Below are 25,044 nucleotides of genomic sequence, written 5' to 3'. Positions count from 1 at the left end.
CTGTATACGTTTAGTATATAGAGACGGGGATCGCCTTTCCGCTGCGGAAGGATCTCCAGGAAGTCGTGCTCGACGTCAACTCCGCCAAGGCTTTTGTATGAAGCGGTTAGGTGTCTACGTGTGAGGATGGCGGTATTGGGTTCCTTATTATCAGGATTTTGGAAAGTTCTATAGCCGGCAAGTTTGACCAGGCCGCGGGTTTCCTGAATCGCTATGATATCGGGGGGTGTTTCGAGGGATTGTATGTAATGTTGGAGATTGCCACGTTTCCGTCGGAAGCTGCGGCAGTTCCATTGCCAGATAGTGGTTTGGTGTCTACTGAGGCGTGGCGGGTGGGGGAGAGGTAAAGCCATACTCAGGGATGCACTGTTGGAGGTAGGGTGTGGATAGTGGGGGTGGTAGAGGATTGGAGGACCCTGCCTGGGATGAGAGGTTGGTGAGTTGGTCCATTTGACCGGTGAGTTGGGCCAATTCGGAGGAGCGCTTTGAAACAATGCCTTCGATTGCCGTAAAACGGCTGTGAACGTTTTGCTCTAAGGTTTGCAGTCTGGCACTGAAAGTGCGAGACATTTCGGTCATTGACTCTGAGAGTCGGCGTAATTCGTCTACGATTTGGACGTCATTAGTATCGATTGCTCTACGCTTGGTAGGCTGGGCGGCGCTATCAGGCGAGGGTATGGCGACTGCAACGGGTTGTGGGAGAGGGACAGGAGTGGGTGCTGGAGGGGTAACCTCTTTCTGTTTAATTAGGGTTCGTAATTCAGTATTTTCCTTCTGAACGGCAGTGATTAATTTCGTGAGGGTTTGGACCTCTCGCCGTAGAGCCGCGAGCTCGTTGTCTCTGGCATCACCACCCGTGGAACCGGAGGCCACATTAGCCCAGCTCACCTGTTTGGTGGCCGCTGGTTGTCGGGGCGGCTCGTCTTGCGGGACCTGGCGCGGTTTGGACCTGGATCTGGATCGTGGTCGGGGTCTGGAGTGAGTACGGGACCGGGATCGAAATCCGGGCTCGGAGGGTACTGATTTGCGTTCCCTGGACCTGCCACGGGGGGGCGGTGGGGTTGAACTTTTGCCGAAATCGCCGACCGGGCGTTGTGCCTGACGGCGGCGAATGGCAGGGTGTTCTTGAAAGCGTTTCTTGCACCTCGGGGAACCCGTGGGGTGGGGTCCTCGGCATACGGCGCATTTCACTTCACAGTCGTGGTCAGTGGGCGGATTGTCGATTCCGCAGCGTGGGCACTTATTGGCTCTCGGTGAGGGGCACACATCTGCCCTATGCCCGATCTTCCAGCAGATATTGCAGGCCTCCGTCTTGTGTTTGAATAGTACGCAGCGGTAGGGGGCCCCGTGGTAGCTGACCCAGTGGGGCACCTCCGGGCTGTCGAAGACTATTAGCACGGAGTTAGTTTTTCCCATCCGGCGGGCAAGGAGAATAGCCGGGTCGTGATTGTAGTCGATTAGGTATCGGCTGATGTTGTCCGGTGTATCGTATTCTGGAACATCAAAGATGATTCCGCGTGAGGTGTTGGCAGGATCTGCTACGTATGTGGCCAGGGGATAGTTCTCCTCTCCGATGCGTAAGGTGTGAAGGTTGAAGTACGTGCGCGCCCGCTCTTCGGAGGGGGTGCTGATTAGTATAGAGTTTTGAGTAGCGTTGATTCGGATTTGGTCGGCGCGTGCGGCGTCGTAGTTGGTCTGGGCAGCGTTGAAGATAAGGTCTTGCAGCTTGCCTGTGCTCATGGAGCTTAGGTTGAGGCCACCACGTGGACGAATGACGATCTTGTAGTCGTCGTCAGGTAGTCTTGGGAGCTGCGGCGGGCGCGGCTTGGAGCCAGGCCTTGGCGAGCTGCGGGAAGCCAGACGCTCGGCTGGGTTCGATGGCTTCGGTGAGGGTGCTTTCGGCTGTCGAGCCTTCTTTCTGGCCGTATGGACTGGGATCCAGTCCGCATTGAGGTCCTCCGGGGCGATGACTTCTCCCTCGACGACGACCTCCATGTTGGGGCAAAGGGCTGGCAGATATTCGCCGCTCGTTGAACGAGACGCCGATCTCTCCGCGGACGGGCGGCGGCGGGCCGACGGATCGGGGCGGTGTTTTTTCGCGGCGTGAAAAATCTGCGTAAAATGGCACAAACACTTCAGTTGCATTCGTTCTGTCATCAAGGACTCACCGAAAGTAGCTTTAATTTGTATATTTCTGCTTCCAAAGATAGTAGAATGCTTTCTAAAGATAATAAAAAAATATATTTGCATATTTAAAAAAAAAAAAAAAAAAACAGTAATTTAGGCGCCAGCAGTGTGCGGAATCGAGCCTACGCAGGCTGCCACAACCCACTGACGACGAAATTCCCGACAACACTGACGGACACATAGAAAACCGGAAATGCGCGCTGTAAATCGCCTGGTTAGAGATAGAGTTGCGCGTTCATCTCCGCAGCGCCGTCTTTCCTGCACGGCAGGTTTATCCCGCTCGTCACGTGACTGAATTCGGCGAATAGCGGCGCCGCGCGTTCGAGGCGCGCGGCGCGCTCAGAAGCAGGGGAACGTACGTCGGGGCGCGTGCAACGTCTACTTTCCTGCACGGCACTTGATTCGGCTCCTCACGTGATCGGATCTCGGCAAATAGCGGCGCGGCGGCACGTGGAAAACAGACGTGCAACTCTGGCTCCCGTAGGGAGCCTATACAGGAACTCCGGTTGGAGGCAGCTAGTAGAAAGGTATAGTCTTTGATAGGGTGAGGATCCGGCTGACGCTTTACCTTCAGCAAACGCTCATTGCCTCTCGCCGTGTTTTGGCTGCGCGTTTGGTGAGGCGTCGTCAGGTGCAGGAAGTTCGAACTGAACGGGGACCATCTACCGAGGTCGTAAGCTGTCGTCGACTATAGCTAGAAAATTACAACCTCTCGCAGACTCACTAATCATAGTCTTTTTCCCTGTTTCCGTTCGCCACCGACGGACAGGGCTTCTCGTCGTCGAGTTAAAAGCTGAGCATTTTTGCATGATGCATTTGAACGCAGTGTTCCCGAGACAAAAACAAACGGCTTAACACTCTCTTGCAGTGGCTCGGTGAATGTGGAGCTCGTGAAACATTTTAACATATTTTACACACTTTACATACTTCTGTGTTTGTCACTTAATGCATTACGCAGCAACAGAAGCATGTAGATTTGTGATCCTTCCGGTCAGAAGAACGTAGCAAAACCTTGTCATTGCCAAGTGATCTGCTACTGGGTGAGATTTCATCCTAGAGCAGATTTATTGATACCCGATACAATAGCACTTTTATTAAATTCCTTTTTTGAGAATACGAAAAAAATTTTGGATTCCAATAAAATGGGGTTTATTGGGACCCACTACATTTGGGAATCGTTGGGGTCCAATACAGTAAGGGTTATTGAAGTCAAATGCAATACGCTTTATTGTATTGGTTTACAATTTCCATAATACGATAAAACTTATTGGACTTATTGGACTTTTTCAACAAGGACGAGTGTAGCCATAGCACTGCGAGCTTGTTCTCACCCCGTTCTGCGACAATTGAAGTCAGATAAGCAAACAATGCCGCCTGGTTAACATCCGAGGACTCGCGCAGCATTGAAATAAAATGCAGTTTCATATCTTACGGTTCGCAAAATTCTGTATGTGTTTTTATTGAGACCAGAATTGAAATGAAGCATTTCGAGGCAGTTACAGTCTTACACGGTCAACAGCCTTATGACGAAACGCCGTGAGTTAGCAAAAATTATAATGTCAGCTCTGTTATACATTAAGGACGTGCTGGAATCACTTGGAAATGAAATAAAGCAATAACTTCCGTGGTAATACCTAAAACTATATACCGGCATTCAAATAAATCTACGCGTGCATAGAGGATTTATACGTATTTTAAGAAAGATTACCACCACCCAGATCGGTTAAGATAAACTAAGCTCGATCGGTTTCGCGGGACCTTCGAACTCATGTAATAGCACGCTCCACCGGCACTAAACTTTCACGAGGCGCATAAGTTTCTGTGTAAATGCATCTTAAAGGGCTTCTAGCCAGTCTAGTTTATCCCGAGCAGTGGCCATAAGTACCCGTTCCACAAAAGCGCTTTTTAGCTTTTATACTTTTCTCAATGGACTTGCTTTACCACTTCGTATCGAAAATATATTCAGGCGGTATACGCACTTTCATGCGAGATAAGAGGAGAGAACACTTGCGCGAAAAATAACGAAAAGCGAGTGCAGATTACGGAAGTGGCGAGCTTGACTGCGGCTGAAGTAAACACAGACTGAAAAGATGATTACATCTCCAGGAAACTTAGATGGGGCTCTCATCCCCAAGCCTGGTTTATACAGCCATGATTGTGCTTTCTGACGCCTTGATATAGTGTCCCTCTTTTTCCCACCTCTGGCACTATGAATGCACTAAAACAACAGCAGTTTCGGAGTGTCCACGTGGAGAAAAGGGAGGAAAGATAGGCAGTAGCGGTGCGGTAAGACGAGGCCCCAAAACACTTTTATCTGCTGCCCGGCGAGGTGCGCGCTCTCGTATGAATACGCTTTCAAAGTACGATGAGAAGGTCGAGTACAAAGGAGGGAGATGAAAGAACTGAGAATATTTGTTATAATTTTGTTTTTCTTTAAAAAGAAAACTTCGAAAAGCACCGGAGTGGAAACCAATATTCCGATATAATATATATATATATATTTGTTTTGCAAAATTTAAACTTTCTTTGTTTTAAACGTTTGCCTATCAGCCTCGAGTACTTTCGTTATTATGTTTTCGTTTTCTTCATTGCTTTAAACTGTCGAATACAAAAAATGTAGCGCAGTTCTACACTCTAACGAAAACGCAGTGGCCTTCGCTCGCGCACCAGTGTTGCCGCAGCTTACAAGAGTGATGGGGCGCACTCCTACCAACAAAGCAATGATATTCAACAATTTACGAAGTTAGGATGACCGAGGATGCTCATCTGACTGCTTTGTGTCACAACGCCTGAGCGCAATTAAAAAACAAACGCACACACACGATGGTAATAAGTGACATAGCTCAGCAATTAACGACGAACATCTCACTGCAGTGATGTGCACAGACGGAGTTTTTCTTTGGGCTTGGCGGTAGAACAAGCACTCTGTCGAATTATTCACACGTCGACTGATCTAAATGGGCACGCTGGCTGACCCTCACAAATTCCATCCGATGCCCTTTCGCTAAACGACACCCCGCTCCATGGCAGCGACACGAGACGCCCAGGCGACGCAACTGGAGCCCACCATCGTCCATCCCACTGCTGTCTGCTTCTTTCCGGGGGACAAACGCGCAAATAGAATGAAGATTCCCCGAACAATTCAACATCGCCAACGGAGCATTTTTCTACAAAAACAAATTATAAGCGTCGGGAGGCCTAGACACAAATGACAAATAGCCGTAATACTTCACCCTCCCCCGAAGCACATCGCGGTTGGAGTTACGTCTCCTTAATCTACGCGACCCAAAATTTAAAACTCGATTTTTTGTTTGTTTCTTATTTGGGTTACAGCTGCGCCATACATTTAGCCGGCCATTTTTTATCCGGGTCTCAGCGTTAGTCCTCGCTCGTGCCGTGCTTGCGCTTTAGCGTGCATGACGGCTGGACACGAGGACCTTTAATAAAACTGCAGGGTCTGGAGCTATCCGAAAGCTAGTCCCCCGGACTTGTATAAAAAACGTCAGGTTCGCGTTGAAGGCACCATTGATTGGGCTTACGTATCCGGGTCAACTTGGACCAATAGATTTGCTTTTCAGCTGATGAGTTTTTTTGTTTTTTTTTCCGACGTTGTCAACAGCAGGTGTCGCAATGCCTTCAAAGTATAACTCCTATCAAAATTTCAGGTTCACTTTTTGAAACAGTTTGAAATAATAGAGATTTAGGGAACCGTTTCTGCACGTCCGTTAAGGTACGATATGAGCCCCTTCGATACGAACTGCCCATGTTCTGCCGTAGCAGATGCGCAGTTCTTACCGGAGAAACTTCCGTACGGTATCGCATGTGCGAAAACGGTTCCCTAAAACTCTCTAATAGAGGGTTTTAGCGAGTCGTGTTTGGAGAACTCGGTTCCGAAATCATGAACGGTGCAGCTGGTCCGTTCCGCGTAACCGCACGTGAAATTTACCTTATTTTAGCGAATCGTAAAACTGGTGCCAACGTGTGAACGATGGTGATGATTGTGTTTGACCGGCAGCGCCATCTCTGAGTAAACACGTGGAACATTCTGCAGAGCGCAAAACCGTGATGGCGGACGACTAATCTAAACAAGACGGCAGACGTAACATTTACCGAGACACATTTTAAGACCTGCGAAGCAAGATACAGTAAAACTTGTCCGAACGACTGCAAAGTTAGGCGATATGTCTCCGTCATCTTGAACTTGAACGATCGCTCACGTTGTGTGCCCTCGAACGAAATCATTTCGTGTGCTCGCGGTCGCCACGGCAGCAAGTCAGCTGGCAGATCTAAGAAAATCACTAGCATGCGTAGTTTACAGCGCTCACGATCGCTTACCACTGTGAGCCGACCTCGAAACGATTTGGTCCAACCTCTAAAGTGAAGTATATAGAGTAAAAGGACGGCAAGTCGCGTCCCGCTGCACTAAGCCTAACGCTCGGCCGGGGGCGGCGGACAAACCGACCGCCATTTGTTTTTTATCCGAGTCCCGAACGGTGCTGGCTGCGTTCCGGTGACGACTCCATCGGCCAGAGTGAGAGAAACAAACGAGAAGAGCCTCCCGAAGTTCCGAACGACTCGCGCGCCCATGCGCAGTGGTGTCACCGATGCGTTCGAGGACGAACCGTTCGTGCGGAACGACTCGCTAAAACTCGCTAATAATAAAAACAGCTCGACTAACCGAAACCGAAAGAAAAACGCATTTGACCGTTGTGAGACTGTCGGAGACAGAAGAGATAACAAACTTTGGAGCGAACGGGCGAAGGTGATGATTCCGCGCAGCGTTTTGTTTTCTTCGCTCCGAAATACAGGGTGATACAAGGAAACGTCAGGCTCTTTAAGTCGACCAGAAAATTCGGTTTCTTAACCTAACGCGCTACGACTTTGTGCAGCGTTGCCCACAGATGGTGCATTTTTTTTTTCTGTAAAATTTGAAAAGAGCGACCTTACCTGAGCAAAAAGTAAAGAAAGAAAAAGGCTTAGCTCCTATGGAAACACAGCAACGCCACCGGTCTGCAAACAACACGGCGCCGTTTCGCACGGGAGACAAGAGATGGCGCAACAAACGCCGCCAACGAACGAGCATACGGCGCCGAGAGCAGGCTTTTTTAGCAGATGATCTTTTCGACTCAAAAGCGGCGCGCGTTCCGCAGGCGGCGACGATCACAGAAACAAAAAAGACAGGCGCGGTAGCAGCAAGGAACTGCAGTACCTTGTCTGCTAAAGACGCCGGCTCTCGGCGTCGTCTGCTCGTTCGTTGGCGGCAGTTGGCGTCGCGACCGCTTGCGCCATCTCTTGTCTTTCGTGCGAAACGGCGCCGTGTTGTTGGCAGACCGGTGGCGTCGCTGCGTTTCCATAGGAGCTAAGCTTTTTTCTTTCTTTACTTTTTCCTCAGGTAAGTTCGCTCTTTGAAAATCTTACAAAAAAAAAAATGCACCACCTGTGGGCAACGCTGCACAAAGTCGCAGCGGGATAGGTTAAGAAACAGAATTTTCCGGTCAATTTAAAGAGCCTGGCGTCTCCTTGTATCACCCTGTAGAAGTCGTTCTTTGAATGGCATTTCTTTAAATCCTACCCGATGAGTTCCCGTAGTCTCTTTGAGACGGATGCGAGGGAGATCGAGCTAAATATTCAGTTCCCAATTCCTTATAGCGTGCATGCGTGGATCTAGGTAGAGCGGCATATGCAACATCCCCCATGCACCGAGCCCGCCGGTTCCCCCTCGGGCACTGCGCTGTCGCACAAACTGCCCGAGGCAGTTTGCCGGCTGCCGGCTGCGCCCGACCGCAGCCGGCACTACGATCGGATGGAGTCTATCAGGCAGCGTCAAAAGTGCATCGTCACGCCGCTCCATGTCTTTCTGGGTTTGCTAGATCCGGCTAAACCGATCACGCCGTCAAGAAAGCGCTTTTTTTTTCTGTGAGTGATGGGTTTAGTTCGTAAAAGCAGCCCCCCCCCCTCCCTCTCCCTCCCCCCGGGCCCCAACCAAAAAAAAAAAGAAAGAAAGAAGTGAGACACTGAGTGCCGTGAAGATGCTCTTGTGGTGCTGTTTCATTATACTTGTTCCACCTCGAGTCCAGAACCGTGCTTAAGTCCAGAAGCAGTCGACGTAACGAGCTGACGGGACCTAGCAGACAGCGTCAAACGTTCACCATCGTGGTGTTCGCCGCGTTTCTGCACGTGTTTTATCATCGCTGAATCAATCACAAAAGGCCTAGTGACTCGCAGTTTTCACGATGCTCGATTGGTCCTATTACTATAGCTCGTAGAGTCGGTTGAAATGAAGTATAGCTCCATCGGATAGTGGAGTCGGCTGTGGTCCGACTTAAAGGAAAACCAAGTATAGTTAACGAAGCCTTTGGGGTGAATTTTGGACATCACCTAAGAATGCTGCGTCAGCGTTCGTCTGGGACTGTCACTGATTGAAGGCGACTTTTAGCCGCTGTCGCGGCAGTCGTGTCCAACTGATGCCCCGCCTTCTTTATGCGAATTCGGCACTGCGGCTTCTTTTCAGGGGATGTCGGGTGTGGCTTCTTCTTATTGCTTGCATTCGCGGGACGAAGCGCTTGCAGGGGGTGCCGCAGTCGCCCCAGTGCGTCGCGAGAGGAAGGAGCAGACTGAAGAGGGCTGAACCATAGCCCCGTCTATAGACCAACTCAACTCACGGATGTCACGCCACTGCGGTGGTGCTGCTGTCGGTACTCCGCATACGCAGACTCACGAATTCGGTTTCTGCGCGCGCGCAGCGCCCCCACTTGGTGTGGGAAAAGCGGACTTGTTTGTAAACACTGCGTTGGTGTATACCGATAATTCCTTTGGCGCCGTTGCGCCTGGTTTACCTAACCACCGCCAGGGACGTCACCTCCCCATACAATGAAGACGATGCTTGAACAAGAAGAAGAAGAAGAAGGAGAAGAAGGAGAAAAAGATTTTTATTTCGCAAATTTCATATGTACAAAATGCTGTGAATGGCATCTGGATTCATAGACACAAGGCTAGTTTTGGATCCATACAAAAAATGTGCATTTTTTTTTCCAATCCAAGTCCAGAATGATGCGAGAAATACGCTGCGCCCTGGCTACAGTACCGCAAAGTGCACTCGCAAGCAAACTTAGCTGAAACGCTCGAACGAGCGTTCCGGTTAAGCTTAAAACGCTCGAACGAGCGCTTTCTTCCGCGGGGTGCGAGCCTGGCGGCAGCCGATGGTATGAATTGGTCACGTGGCAGCGGGCCCATTTCAGAGCACGGTGAGGGGGGGGGGGGGGGGTGGAGGAGGGAGGAGTTTGGGTAGACTGCGATGTCGGAGGGGTGGGGGGGGGGGGGGGGGTGTATCGCATCAGATAACGTTAATCATGCTGTAATAAAAACTATTAAAAATACGGAATAATCGGTAGGGTTTTATTTATCTTTATTTCTTTTTTGTGTAGGGAAATGTGCTGTCTACTACAGGGTGCAGAATAAAAATATAGCAGAAAACGAAAAACAAGCGGCGCATGTTTATTTATTCGAAGCATTTGATCTGAAGACCAGCACGTCTCGCTGCGCCTCCCAACGAGCCCGACGTTGCACCCGGCGATGCCAAGACGTCTGCCGCGTCGTCTCTCGTCTTTGCCGCTTGGTGCGTGCCGGCGACGCACTACCGGTAACGTCACACCTTGTCTTCTAAGTGGTACTTGCTTCTTCCGAGGACATCAAGTTCTATTCCTGTCCCCATCGCTCGCTTCTCTGCTGCCCTCACGCTAACTGACAAGGTGATTTTGCCAACTTTCAGCATTGTGCCCGTTCGACTTCTAAGGAATCCCCGGTGACCAGCCTGCCTGCGCGCGCCTTCGGCCCAAGTTACTTCAAAGACGAATTAACGCTCGGTGCTAAACACCTCTCTGCTTCGTATTAGTTTAACCCCATGGGTGCTGCACTTTAGCGGGACAACTCAGATCTTGACAAAACATACCAAAATAAAACGAATCCACATACTTTAACAAAAACAAGACGAAGCAGGAAGCCGAGATGCTTCTGACGTCCCAACGGAGGCTATCCCCAAAATGGCGGCCATCAAAAAGGCCATTAATTAAACGATGACTTCCTCGCCCACTGCATTCCGTCCTCCCTCTCAATCCCTATGATGCCACCAGCTGCCCAAATCGAACGCCGCTGCTCTTGACAAATCTTTTTAATCTTCATTCTTCATTTTTTTACCTCCTTTTTTGTTTCGATAAAATCTGGTGTCTTTTGCTTCGTTAATGTTCCTTTTCTTTTTATTCGAAGGAGTATGGAATCCGTACTTCGTTCTACCATAGCTCAGCAGACAGTGAAGGCTACGGTCCGGGTGGGCCAATCATCGCGTTGGAAAGAGACATGTGACAGCGCCCTGCTTTTGCGGAGAGTTAGCATGCGCCTCTCTACGTTGCTCTGATTGGTTGAAGTGGGCCGTAGCCTCTGCTGTTTGCCCAGTTATGGTGAAACGATGTGTAGAAGGTGACGTGTGCGAATGTTTCGGTTCTCGCTTACGTGCGCCACATCGTGGAGTCCGAGTAAGATGAAGAAACAGGGCGGCAAGACTGGCTCCGTCTGCGATGGGCCTCCTCCGAAGGCTGCACGACGGGGATAACCATTCTGAGGGACCAAATTGGGCCGGGCCTACGTTGACAGAGGAGAAAGTTTTGTTAGTGCGCGATACCCTAGAGAAATTCAAGTCGAACCTGGGCCATTCTCTGCGTTTCCTTAGCCAGCAGAAGATACCAATGACGCGTCGTCTTCTCAACAGCTGATCGGTTAATCAAACTGAACGATGCGGTGAAGTAATCTATTCGCGGCTCATTATTACTTTTGCAGGTTTAGAATCTGTCCGGATTGATATTATGCAAACACTAAGGTTAAACGGACGAGTACTGTTAGTATTATTATCATTTTCCGCTGTCACCAATAGGGAGGAATGACAAACAGTTCCTGCCCTTTTTTTTCTTCTTTTTTCTGCTTTTGGTGCCCCCGTCAAGCGACTGGTTTCGCCCTTAGCACCCAGGTCCTTTCCAAGGTTCTCGCCCTTCCCTCCTAAAGAAAGCAACAGCGACCACAACTGAAATATAAACTGGGCTGCACAGCTGTGTCTTTCTCGAAATCACCGTCTTAACTCTCTCCACTTTTATAGTGTTAGCATTAGTACCCACATCACAGAAAAAGCTGACGGCATCCGTCTGTGGACAAAACAGTGGAGAAAGAAGCGCACCGCGTAGAGAGGAGGAGAGTGGTGAAGGACAAAGGCGAGAGGGAAGTGACGTCACGGGGCGGAAGCCAATCCGGGCTCGGATGCTGGGGCGAGTCTGAACACTCAGGTGTGCGGATAGCGCATACTTTGGTTTGTGCCACAAAACTGAGTGTGAACCAAGTACTACTGCTGGTCCAATTTGTATGCGGTTTCACCCCCAGTTTCACGGCCCATATCGAATGCACAGGTAAATACTTTCATTTCTCGCTAGACCTTTGTAAGTATTTCTTGCGACAATTTAATAGGCAAGTAAAAAAAAATTCTTCGTCATGACTACTTTTGAGCCTCTGTCTATTCTAAGGTTTCTTGAGTACGAACTCCTCTCCTGTATCTTCCAGAGAGCTACGGCTCAATTTTTTTTCTTCATCTTTCTATATCGCGTGTTACTTTTTTTGGTAAGCTCTACGTTACCGAGTGCCGTATGTCTAGCGGCAGTCTTACTGAAGGTTCTAAATACCAGACCGGACAGAGCGCGAAGGGACTGCACTCGTTGCCAAAATCCACGAAAGCTGGAATGGACGGGACGCCAGAGTGCCTTCCTCAGGGGCACGCCATCTGTCGGTCTACGAGCGAGACGTAGCACTTAAGACTACTTAGGTGTATTTAATCTGCCTTTTCCTATGGTCACTGACAGCTTCAGAAGCGTTGGTGACTGTGCCACCACCTGTGGCTTCGGGATTGGTTTCTCGGCGTTCTTATCGGCCAATACCTCAATCTCATTGGATGCCAAGTGATAAGAAGACGACCGGCCAAGCCCTTTGTTTCTTAAGCTGGCTTTGAAGATAGTACAGATACAAATATACCGAGCGTCCGCGAGAAAACTGAACCCTGTTTTTGGCATTGCAAAATTAAACTAGACATCGCGGAGAGCTCTAACTCTGTCATAACGTAGCCCTAGATGTTCGCAGCCCTAGTTGTTCAAGCAAAGATGCCATAGTTTCAGCACCAACCGTTATCTCATTAAAAAGTTTTAACCGATTATCTCGACATTTCAATAAAAATTACTGCGATGGCGCTCTCGAATACACGGAACTCTATGGCGCCAGAAACCGAAAACAGAAAAAAATTGGCCCCATTTTCTTCTTGAAAATTTCAGGAAATCACTTATAACTTTTGAATAAGATAACGGTTGGTGCTGAAACTTTGGCATCTTTGCTTGAACAACTAGGGCTACGTTCTGGCGGAGTTGGAGCTCTCCGTAATGTCTGGTTTATTTTTACGGTGCGAACAATAAGGAATCACTTTCCTCGCTGACGCCCTATAAATCAAGTTGGACAAAGGAAGGCGGAAAAGCGTGTTCACGATATAGTGGCGTCGGCGCTTTTCACTATCAGAGGAGCCATACTTCCTCATGGTTGGTATTGACTTCAAACATATGACGTGAGAAGCTGTCTCTTATTCGAAAGTTGTAGACTGAGGTATCCACGCCGTCCATGTTGACGCAGTTATTACTATCAAAACACACACACGCACACACGCTCACATGCACACGCATGCACACACACACGTACACACTTTAATATGAGGGGCAAGAACACGAACTTTAAAAGTGCTCTGTGTGTGAATTACGTTTTTATTGTTTGGTTATGTTCAGCTGACTAGTTAGAACATTCTACCATACGACCGTTAGAACCTTCTGAAAGTTCTAACGGTCGTATGGTAGAATATTCTGAGCAAATACAAAACGACACAATAGCGAAGTTGCGCAAAAGTGAAATACGTTTTCGAACTTAGTCTCTGGGATTACCATTTCTCTTTTCTTTTGACATATATCGACCCAACTTTAATCTCGTCGTTTAAGTAATGGGATTAAAACGGAGGTAGTACATCATCAACATGAACCATTGAAAGTTCACAACACTTTACGCGCGATATACTCAAATCTGTCTTAAATATATTTATTAGAGTCGTAAATATTTAACACGATGTTAGTGTAGGGTAGACTGTAATGTAGTAGCAGCGCCTTCATCTCGATCGGCCTCCCTACACTAAACAACACCAACACCAACACCACCAACAACAACAACACCAACAACACCAACAACGCCAACAAAACCAACAACAACACCAACACATCCCTGTTTCTGCCACTTTTGTTTCCCTCCCGTCGTGTTTTAGAGCGCAGCTCTTAGGGGCCCGTTTCCGGCTTGAGCGGCGTCGCCGTCGGCGTCGCCGTCGCCGTCGGCGTCGGCGTAACCGCGCGGTGCATCATGGGAAATGTCCCATAATGCACCGCGCGAGCCCCCCACCAAGGTCACGTGACCTCGTGGGGGGTCACGTGACCCCCCGAAGTCACGTGACTCCCCTGAGGTCACGTGGCCCCCTCCTCGAGGTCACGTGACCCCCGCCGATGTCGCGTGACCCCCCGATGACGTCATCGTCACTGATGACGTCACCGGCATCCACATCGTCATCGTCATCATCGCTGATGACGTCACCGGCATCCACATCGTCATCGTCATCATCACTGATGACGTCACCGGCATCCACATCGTCATCGTCGTCATCACTGATGACGTCACCGGCATCCGCATCGTCATCGTCATCATCACTGATGACGTCACCGGCATCCACATCGTCATCGTCATCATCACTGATGACGTCACCGGCATCCACATCGTCATCGTCATCATCACTGATGACGTAACCGACATCCGCATAGTCATCGTCATTATCACTGATGACGTCACCGGCATCCACATCGTCATCGTCATCATCACTGATGACGTCACCGGCATCCACATCGTCATCGTCATCATCACTGATGACGTCACCGGCAACCACATCGTCATCGTCATCATCACTGATGACGTCACCGACATCCGCATTGTCATCGTCATCATCACTGATGACGTCATCAGTGACGTCACTGATGTCGTCACCGGCATCCGCATCGTCATCGTCATCATCACTGATGACGTCATCAGCGACGTCACTGATGACGTCACCGACATTCGCATCGTCATCGTCATCATCACTGGTGAAGTCATCAGTGACGTCACTAATGACGTCATCGGTACCCGCATCGTCATCGTCACTGATGACGTCATCAGTGACGTCAGTGATGACATCATCGGCATTGGGGGTCACGTAACCCCCAAGGTAACGTGACCCCCCCCCTGGTTAGTTTAACCCCCCCCCCCCCCCCCCCCCCCAGTGCCCTTCCCTCCTCCTCCTCAAGAGCTGCGCTCTAATTCGGCGTTACAGGGAGTTGTAAGCGGCTTTCATTTTTCTCCCATAAATTTACCCGACCTTGTTACACTTTCGTGCATGCAAAATACTTTATCCTGTTATACCTATAAACTGAACAAACGGCAGCGCATTCGCCACACACTTACCAATTGAACTTTCGGCACCAAAACTTCCACAAGAAATTATTCTAACTCTCTCCGATCGTCCCGTCAATTTTGTATTGTGCAGATCCACTGATTTCCTATTTTTTATTTATTTGTTCCCCACTCCGCTTTCTTAATTTCTCTTTCTCGTGAACTCATGGCTAAACTGAGCAGATACCAAAGTTCACTTTCAAAGCCATTAACCGAAACAAGAGCCTCCAACCACACAACCCCAAACATCCCCCAAAACGCCTCTTATACATTTCCAAATTAAGGTTCAGTGATCGGGGCTTTTTTTTTTTTTTTTTTTTATGAATTCGCGTTGCCCCGGCACGAACTTCCTTTTTTATTCCCTTCACTCCCTCTTCTCCCATCTTCGCAGTGCTTTCTCGCTTCTTCCATCGAATGGAGCGCGCAGGAACCGGAAGCCAACGCCGATCTCCCAGCGGTGCATCAATGCTTGATTTCTCGAAACCCATCTGGCGCAGCAAGGACCCACCTATCAGGACCTCCTTCCCGAAGGAGTGTCCCGGATTCATTTCCATGCAGTTGGCCGCGGCGGGCAGCCGTCTTTTACAGATAGATGCTCTTACACGCTTTTAAGTGGGCTTCCTTAACTGTGGATTGGTTACCTCGAGAACTACAATCAATGTCCGAACAGCAGTCGCAGCGAAAATATATCGTAAAATATCGAAAAGTAGAAGGAAAAGCGCGTCTGACAGATATGTAATGAGAAAGTCAATCCCGGCGCCAAATTAATATTGGTTCCGCACGCGACACTTGGTGTTTTTTTATCTCAAGAGTGTGCGCTGCGTCGTGCGAAGCGTGACCTTGTTTCGCGAGCGAAAAAAGAGTAGCTTTTTGAAATGCGTCTCTCCACTTCCTTTTCGCCGGAAATAAACATTCCCTTAAAACCACGTTCAGGTACTAGCGATTTGTTTAGTGGTGCACCTAAACTGCCACTAAAATAGAAGTAAACGCAGAAAGAAGATGTACACCCTAAGCTCGGTAACCTATAATAGAGGTGCACATTTTGAGATCCTAGAATAGCTCTATTTTATAAGGTACGTTGTAACCTATTAGTCTGTAACATTTTGTATAGGTATACATGCTTCAGCTATATCTTGGAGGCTACGTTGTATGCATCTATGTTTTGCTATTAGTTGTAACCTTTAAACGGTGCGTTTGACCGACGCACCAGATTTGTCGCTCAATTGAAAAATAAAGTGGCTGAGACGCCACCCGACGCTAGCATCGGAAAGCGCATTCCTGAAGCCATAGCCTCCTATAGACCTTTCCAGCGCTTATCACCTGGCCCAAAATGCTGAGACACTGAGCTGTGGACGCATGGACAGCGTCTGATACACCGCACAATAGAGCAACAGCGCATGCTCAGAACGCGTTCCACAGCCCAGCAGACAAAGATGGCAGCGCGCAGAAGGCGATTTTTGCAAAGCTTGGCAGATTGCCACGAGAAGCGGCCGCCGAACTGGAAAAAGTGGAGCGGCAGACAACGGAGGAGAGAGCCACGTGACTGGTGCCCCGCTGCGGCGAGACGCCGAAACACACGCTGCGGCGAGACGCCTAAACTTAAAGGGGCCCTGCAATTACCTTTTTACTAATTTTTAAATTGCACCGAACCTGAGCGCACTGAACATAGTAACTTAGTGAAACTTTTCTTTTCTCGAAATACCCTTTATTTTAGAAGTTATAGGCAAATTAAAATTACAAAAACAAGCAAAAAATAACCTCCCTATGACGTCCTTGGTTGCTTGAGAGTGGCCGTGAACTAGAGGAGAAGTAGTGGGCTCATCGAGCGCTCACAGCTGCCGCGCTCCGAGTCGACGGCGCGAGAGGGCGCCACTAAAGCATGTTCTCGATATGTTGTATGCAGCGGGCAGCCAGAGCGGCTCTCATTGCATTTGCTGCGCGATTAAAGGCTAATTCGGCATGACACTTCATTGGCCACAAACGACAGCATACACGGGGTAAAGATCGGTTCAGAATGGGAGCTACTTTGCGCTGCCACACCGCGAAACGGCCAAAACGCAAGACAAAGCTTCTCGCTGAAGGCCTTCGGAACGCTCGGAGCCGGTCGGATGCTCCTGCCCAAACGACCGCAGCGCCGCCGCGTACATCCGGGACCTTTCCGTGTCGGCGCCTGATCCCACTACTCCTTTCTAGTATGCGCCGCCTTTTCCACCGTTTGGTGGCGGGTATGTCGACGGGTCATTTCTTGTTTCCGCACTTTATGAACTGCATTCGTTTCCTTTTTGATCTGAAATACTGAACAAAAACTACTTTTATAAATAAGTGAAACGGTTCGCGCCACTTATATTTTGTATTTCGACTAAAAAGAAGCTTTTAGCGGCTCTGACCAGTAGTAAACCCAGGACCAAAGACGTCAGATTTTGCGCGCTTTCGGTACCGTGGGTCGCCCTCGTCGGTGGAGGAGGTTTCCGCGTCGTCCGGTTAAAATATGACTCACTGATATTTAGTTACTCTCCCCGTGCCTGCTGGCTTGCCCGAACCCAAAGAGACGTGGAAACCGCAAAAAAGGTAGACGCTTAAATATGATTGCAGGGCCCCTTTAAGTTGGGACGAGACGCCGAAACGCACTCCCAAGCGAACAATGTGTTTCGGGTCCTCGCCGCTGCGAAAGGTGTGCGCTGACGTCCAGGTTCTCGAGAAATGTCTCTTTGATGCTCTGTGCTACCAGATCCTCGCGCTCCAAATCTGCGATCGGGCACTCTATGGCTCCGTCGCCGAACTGTCAGGCTTTGTGAGTATTCGCAACTTTCAGCGATGGTGCTACCGCGGTGTGAGAATCGCGCTCTCTAGCTCCTGGATGATCGGCTTTACAATAAAGGTGGTTTGTACTGCCTGGACGCCGTTTGCACGTTCTCGATCACATGGTTAGCCACTGCACATCTTCAGGAGAACGCGGAAGGGAACAAAAAAAAAAACAACTCTTATTCTCTCTTCCAAGCGGACTGAAACATTTGGAAGCACTGGGAGCACACCATACGGCTGCCTCGTCGCATGTGTGTCCTCAGTCAGTTCAAGTCTGATCAATGTGTTCGTGCCGGAAACGTCTTTTAGGACTGCCCGACCCTTCCAAGAGCAGGTCTCAATTAATGACCAATCGTGTTACCGTGGAGAAAAAGAGGAAAGAAGAATTATCTAACACTGTTTTTCAAAAGGGTCTGACAAAGTTGATTGCCAATTGAGCTTCGTAGAAAACCAAGGCACGCCGAGGCCCGTCTCCAAAAGTGATTTCAGAGTCTGAAGGAGCTGGATCCCACATCCGCTACTCTCCGAGGGGAACATAATTAGGGAAAATAGAAATGACCTTCTATGCTACCGACTACACCCAGGCGCTGTTACAGCGACGAGTCGATATTTTTGGCGTTCATTGTCCCACGAAACAAAAGGGTTCAGCTCTATAGGCGGGTGAACGAAACGCCGCAGTCGCAATCGAGCGTGACCCGCTAATTGGCATTAAGCTTAAATGAATGGTGAATTGGAAGAGGCTTAGCTCCGGGAAAGCTCGCTGGCGTAATTTTGAGCTCAATACAAAGGCAATGATTGCTTCGGAAAAAGAAAAAAAAAAAGAGAATGAAAGCCGAAAAGAAATGAAACTTTCCCAACACCAGGCCTTCGTTATATGATCAAGTAAAACAAATGTTTTTTTTAATTAATTTACGTTATATTACAAAATTCCTGACTTCCGGCATCTCTCGTGTTTTTATCATTTAAGTTAAACATTTTGATTAACATTAACCCTGCGGCACCCTGTATCTCGCTTCATTGATGCTTTACTGCTGCTACCTATTTTTACAACCCTCTTCTGGCGATATGCCCTCGTGAAATATTCGTCGTCCTACGCGAAGTCCCAAATAGTCCCTTTCGAGATATGTTGACCACCACTCGAGCGTTTTTCATCAGTGACGCCACGTTCGGGGAGAATGCAGTGGCCACTGGGCGAATCTCCGACGAGCAGCATTCCTCTCCGGGTCGCTTTTTCCTCTACCCTAGGCGATGACAAGGCGCACTTTCGACGGGGCCGAGTGGCTGCAAGCCGCGAGGCACACCGTGCGAGTGAGGAACCCTGGGTCCGGTCTAAGGCGCACAAGCGTCGGCGTGGCACATTTCTCAATACAGGACACACCGCTTTCTTCGCCACTGCTCCCCCCCCCCCCCTTTCCCTTAAAAAAAAAAAAAAAAAAAAAAAAAAAAAAAAAAAAAAAAAGAGAGACAAGATTGCGATGGAGTGTTTGAACGCAAGGGACACCTGTTTGTTTCACAGCCGCTGTGATGCAGACTTCCTGCATTAAGGAGTTGGTGGCTGTAGTCGCGGAGAGCTACGCGGGGCGTGGCGAGCATCTCATTATCGCTCACCAGCCAATCAGATTGCGACACTCGCCAATAAGAACGCCCGAGAACCAATCACGAAGCGAGGACATAGTAAGCCACGCCGCGTGTCAGTGACTAGAGTTGCGCGAGCTGGTGCAGTGGTGCTGAAAACCTCCAATATTCTGCAATAATGTCACTATCAAATTTAGGAGGTACCTGTTGTTTTGCTTCCATGTATCGTTTCGGTTTTCCTTGTTTTCTGTTTTTTTGCCACACAACATATGCTTAGTTTTTGGAATCAGTTTGTGAATTGAAGGTAACTCTTGGGTGTTTACGTACCATCGAAGGGTATTTGGTACGCCGCAGTGCAGTTCCTGAAACCTCATTAGGTTGATAAGAACTGATTTGTTGGTATCGAATTTTCGATCAAACAGAGAGTTTAAATCTTGCATATTTGATGAAGGTCCATTAAATAAGTAGAGTTTTGCGAGCACCTTGCACAAATTCTCAATTATAATTACAGGGTGATTCAAGGAGACGCCAGGCTCTTTAAATCGACCGCAAAATTCGGTTTCTCAACCTATCGCGCTACGACTTTGTGCAGCTTTGCCCACAGATGGTGCATTTTTTTTTGTAAAATTTGCAAAGAGCGAACTTACCTGAGGAAAAACTAAAGAAAGAAAAAGGCTTAGCTCCTATGGAAACGCAGCGACGCCACCGGTCTGCAAACAACACGGCGCCGTTTCGCACGGGAGACAAGAGATGGCGCAAGCGGTCGCGACGCCAACTGCCGCCAACGAACGAGCATACGACGCTGAGAACTGGCGTCTTTAGCAGACAAGGAACTGCAGTTCCTTGTTGTTAGCGGTCCTGTTTTTGTTTCTGCGATTGTCGCCGCCCGCGGAACGCGCGCCGCTTTTGAGTCGAAAAGATTGTCTGCTAAAAACGCCGGCTCTCAGCGCCGTATGCTCGTTCGCTGGCGGCGTTCGTTGCGCCATCTTTTGTCTCCCGTGCGAAACGGCGCAATGTTGTTTGAAGACTGGTGGCGTCGCTGCATTTCCATGGGAGCTAAGCCTTTTTCTTTCTTTACTTTTTTCTCAGGTAAGTTTGCTCTTTGCAAATTTTACAAAAAATGCACCATCTGTGGGCAACGCTGCACAAAGTCGTAGCGCGATAGGTTAAGAAACCTGCGGTCGATTTCAAGAGCCTGGCGTCTCCTTGAATCACCCTGTATAATAAAATTTATGTTAATTCCTGCAAATTTATGAAATATATTTACATGTAAGCCGCTTAATAACAATGCGTATTCCTCTTTATTTTGTTCTCGGGGGTCGATATGAAATTAAAAAAAAGCACCCTGCTGTTTTAATTAAAAAATAGTCCACAGATGAGCTGGTGAGCGCTCAACTAAAAAAGAAAACACCCAAAACAATAAAAAAAAAACATGACTCTAAAGAAAATACCTAAACGGTGGAGTATTTGCTTATATGTTTTTTTTTGTGGTCCGATCTTTTTCCCGTAAGAACACCGTGTTAATCAGATAGACAAAGAACAATAAGAAATGAAAAGAAACTAGAAATTCGGAGGCGCCTGTTAAGAAAGAACCATTAAGTACAAATCACAGCCATACGACGAGGACCGAAAACGGAAAGAGATGCGGCCTTCACCCTTTTTTCATCTTCCTCTATCGAAGGCCGAGTCCGAGATGCCCAAACACAGCGCCCGAGAAACACCCACAAATGAGCTTAATGTACCTCAGAATTTACGGCTTGGGTTTTGTATTCACAAATACATTGTTGTAACCTCTTCCTGCAATATCCCGTATGGGTTGGCAGTATCTGAAATGAATCCGTAGCAACTTCCGAATAATATCGTCTCCGGAAATCCTCGTTGCGTTCATAACGAGCACATTACCACGCGTACCTAAGGCAAACACACGTCCACCGCTAATTAAAACTGGGTTTCCAAACCACTCTAAAATAATTACAGAATAATTAAATGAAAGAAGGAGGAGGAGAAGAAGAAATATTTATTGAAAGAAAAAGAAAAGGCTCGAAGTCCAGAGCCGAACTAAGAAAAATAAAGAACAGCATGAGCATCGTGCAGTTATACGCTATTCTATAGGGCGACATTAACATTTCAAATCGAAAGCGAATGGTCTTGCGGCTGTATGCATATATGCTCGTAGAACGTAACCTCTGCTTTAGTGGAGCTCTCTAAAAGTTCGAATAAGACGGAAGAATGGGGTCTGTGAAATGAAAATACGCTCGAAGGCGAGCGCGTGCGAGTGTGAACACGGCTAGGCCTGCTTTCGTATTCAGCAACAAACTCTGGCTCGGAAATGGTGTTTTTATAGATCCTGACAAGAACCGACATATAATTACTAAAGGCGATACTTTTCAAGGCATAATATTTTTATATATTTTTCGATAGTATCACATCGCGCTAGATACTTAAGAAAACATCGAGAAACTTTTGGCATAAGACGATCGACGATTATTTTCAAGCGGCCTGATACTGTAGCGAGCACGATCGCCCTGTCGCGCATGTAAACGCATGTGAAACAGACACAGTACAGCGAACAAACTGCTCTGTCATGCCTTCCTGCACCTTAGCATGGACTTGCTCGATTCTTTTGCTGTCTATTCTACGGAGTGTGTCATCTTATTTCTAAAGGAGGACTGTAGCCCGGAGGCCCCTGATGCGTGGTCGTAGGCCGGCACCCAGGTTTCACAGCCTAGGACGAGCGCGTTCATTACACTAAATAAAACGAGCAAAGCGCCTTTCACAAGGACGAACCAGGTAATCTTAGATCAGAAAACGAAAAAAAAATTACATCGATATCTCGAAACTTAATAGCCAATCCTCTTGAGTGAATGAAAACTGTACTGTGAACCACCAGCTTCAGTTTCAGGTTGTCAGGTTGGTGCGAAAAATTTTACTTGCAAAACATGACGACAAAGGCTTTAGATCAATTTTATGAGACGATAACCAAGTCTCCGATTAGTTTTTATTTCTGAGGCAAGATATTCACCATGGGAACCCAGTTTTCGTTTGATGTTATTTAAATATCTAACCTCGTGGAGCGCGTTCTTGAAGCTCTCTGCGCTTTAATGTGACGCGGAGTTTTATCGACGCTTTCTGAAGCCAGATTCACATGGTGCGATTTTCCTTGCGATTTCGCAGCTGCGACGTGGGGCACCGCAGCTTAGCTTTCCTTGCCGCACGAGCGCCGTCGCAATTGCGTAATCACAAGGAAGATCGCACCGCGAGGCTGAAGTGGTCTTGTATTTGAAGAAAAACACTCAAGTCCTGTTCATCTGGCCGTCAGCATCACGATTATCGAGATTACTTTTCAATTTGGAGCACGGAGGCTGCAGACAATTTTTTTCAAAGTGCCGCTGAAGCCCCTCCTTCCCGGGGCGTGACGTCATATACGGAGTTTTGGGAATCTCCGCTCTCGAGTATCTTCAGCGCCTATCAAAGCTATGAACGCGCACTCTCGCTGTTTTCAAAATGGTCAAAACGAGACGCCACGACTAGTGTCAGTGTGGGGGAATAGACCTGGCAAGCTTGGAATTCAACGCGCTGCCCACACCAGCGACACGCGCTTGGCGGCCCAAAAATCTGTGTATGAAGTCACGACTGGTCGGAGGGTGTTTTCTCGTGTTTAGTTACATCTTCGGGAAAAAAAAAGAACGTATTATTCACATTAACAAAATAAAAATATGCCAGAGCCTACCTCTAACTCGTATTTTTTTTTTCAAGTGTTTCAGCTTCCCTTTAGGTGTCTATATACACTTGAGCGTTTTTTTTTTGTTCTGTGAGAATCAGTGAATAGCGACGTGTGTAGTCGTGAAGCGACGTTCTCTAGGTCAGTGTTGGAAAGGTAAAAGTATGCATTTACCATCAAGTGACAAAAAAAAATGTTAACAATTTAGTCGGGCTTGCCAGGGTTCTCTCAGTAACGCCGCCACCTCGTCCCCGTGAAGTCACCCTGACGTAGTCCTTCACAGCGGGAGGCACATCTGCCCTGAGCAGGGCAGATTTCATCGAATGACGTAGGCTTTGTACACGGTGGCCGGGAACTTCTGAAGCACCGCTGCAAGTGAAATAAAACCATAACATCAAGAACAAGAGTTTCAGGGGACAAAAAAAAAAAATGAGAGTTTTAGAATTCTCTGTGATTCCGAATTAGAGCGCAGCTTTTGAGGAGGAGGAGGGGAGGGTATGGAGGAAAGGATATGCCCCTCCTCCTTCTCCCCTCCTTCTCTCCTGCTCGTTTACCATTTAGCAAGAAATTTTCTCTAAATTTCCCGCTAAATTTAACAAAAATTTCCCCGCTAAATTTAGCGGGGAAATAATCCCGCTAAATTTAGCGGGAAATTTAGCAAATACTTTCCCGCTAAAATTAGCGGAGGTATTTAACCGCTAAATTTAGCGGAAAAGCTTTCCCGCTAAATTTCACGTGACGTCATATTCATTCACGTCACGCGTGACGTCGCGTGTGACGTCATTTGGGAAACGTCCCATAATGCAACGCGCGGTTACGCCGACGGCAAAGGCGACATTGACGCCGGTCAATTCGGAAACGGGCGCCTAAGAGCTGCGCTTTAAAAAGAATACTGTCAGCCTTGCCAAACAGAAACTTGCTGTCCTCGGACACGGGCCGGGAAAATCCCTATCCGATTTCAGCTAGGGGGCGTGGATCGAAGTACCGCCTAGGGGCTATCAAATTCAATCTCGGAGCTTTGAGTTCACATCAATAAATATTTGGAACCATGCAAAGTGGAACGTGACAATTTCGTCAACGATTTAGGCGTTTCCTATTCGCAACTCCAACGCCCTATAGGTGGCGGGGCGGTAGTTCCAAGATGGCGGAAGAGACGGGGATAGATTCTCCAGGATATCCCGTGCGCCTGCTCGCGCTGACGCTGTTCAGCGCGCTAAAAATGATTTATTTGTCAACAAATGCGAAGCAGTTAGGGAGGGGTCATATTACAGGTGACGGAGATGCTGATGCACGTTAGGAAAACGAGCATGCTGATATTTAAAAGTTGCAGAAACCTCAAATTGCGAAGCTTTGTGGTGGGCGAGCGCGTTTTAGGCACCGGCCACGTTACTGTTTGTGGCAGAATATTTTTGAGGGTGATGAAGATATGTTTGCCGCTTTGCCTGTCCATTAGTTATCTAAAAAGAAAGCCGCGAACGGTGACCGTCAAGCTTCGGAGGAGCAGCGTTCACAGTATTGGTGTCTTCGCGTCACAGCCTCACAACTCACTGTTCGCCGTCTCGGTTTTAGTGTATTGCAACGCGTAATGGTTGTTGATAGAAAGTTTGTTACCGCATGCTACCGTGAGGTGTAGCATTAAAACCGCGAGCTCGCGCTGCGCCTTTGAAGCACAAATTTCAGTGCTCGCCAGGAGCGTTGCCGTGCTCATCGTGCTCTAAAAAAAAAAAAATGTTTTTAGTTCTTACACTTCTTGGCACATATACGACTCTCCAAAACTTCACTTCGCCGTGCAGCCCACTGACGTCGAACTGACGGCCCCAACTTTTACGAGAGGCTTGATGACGGCGCATTATAAGATATTAAACAGCTAAAGTACGCGTCAAAGAGTACCGAAAAAATAAACGAGGTTTTGCAGTAGGGCCAAGAATATCCCGATTATTATTATTACTATTTATTTTTTTTTACAGTCATTTACACTTACTTAAGCTATTTTAAAAAAGTTGCACAACTCGGCTATCAAGCCGCTCGTGAACGTTGGTAGCGCTGGTTGAACGTCAGTGTGCTGTACGTCCAACCGAAGTTTAGGGCTGTCGTACGCTACGCAAAAACTACCTATTAATATAATCGGCGTGTTTAGGGGTTTTATTTATTGCTCTATTAAAATACATATTTTA

At 48.1% G+C, this 25,044-nt stretch overlaps 1 protein-coding gene across 1 annotated transcript; it reads right to left on the bottom strand.

The window, feature by feature from the left end:
- Positions 1–51: 51 nt before the first annotated feature.
- On the bottom strand, positions 52–1,995 carry LOC115332896 (serine/arginine repetitive matrix protein 1-like). Its single transcript, XM_029995390.4, has one exon. It carries the CDS (start codon positions 1,993–1,995, stop codon positions 316–318), a length of 1,680 nt encoding a protein of 559 aa, XP_029851250.2. The 3' UTR covers positions 52–315.
- Positions 1,996–25,044: the final 23,049 nt, after the last annotated feature.

Source organism: Ixodes scapularis, unplaced genomic scaffold (genome assembly GCF_016920785.2).
Source record: "Ixodes scapularis isolate PalLabHiFi unplaced genomic scaffold, ASM1692078v2 PGA_scaffold7__128_contigs__length_106722199, whole genome shotgun sequence".
NCBI lineage: Eukaryota > Metazoa > Arthropoda > Arachnida > Ixodida > Ixodidae > Ixodes > Ixodes scapularis.
Note: the sequence above shows the minus strand (reverse complement) of the source record. Positions and strands in the feature narration are given on the sequence as shown.

Excerpts from the sequence above, each read along its gene's own strand:
- LOC115332896 (XM_029995390.4), bottom strand. The coding sequence starts at position 1,995 with ATGGAGGTCGTCGTCGAGGGAGAAGTCATCGCCCCGGAGGACCTCAAT.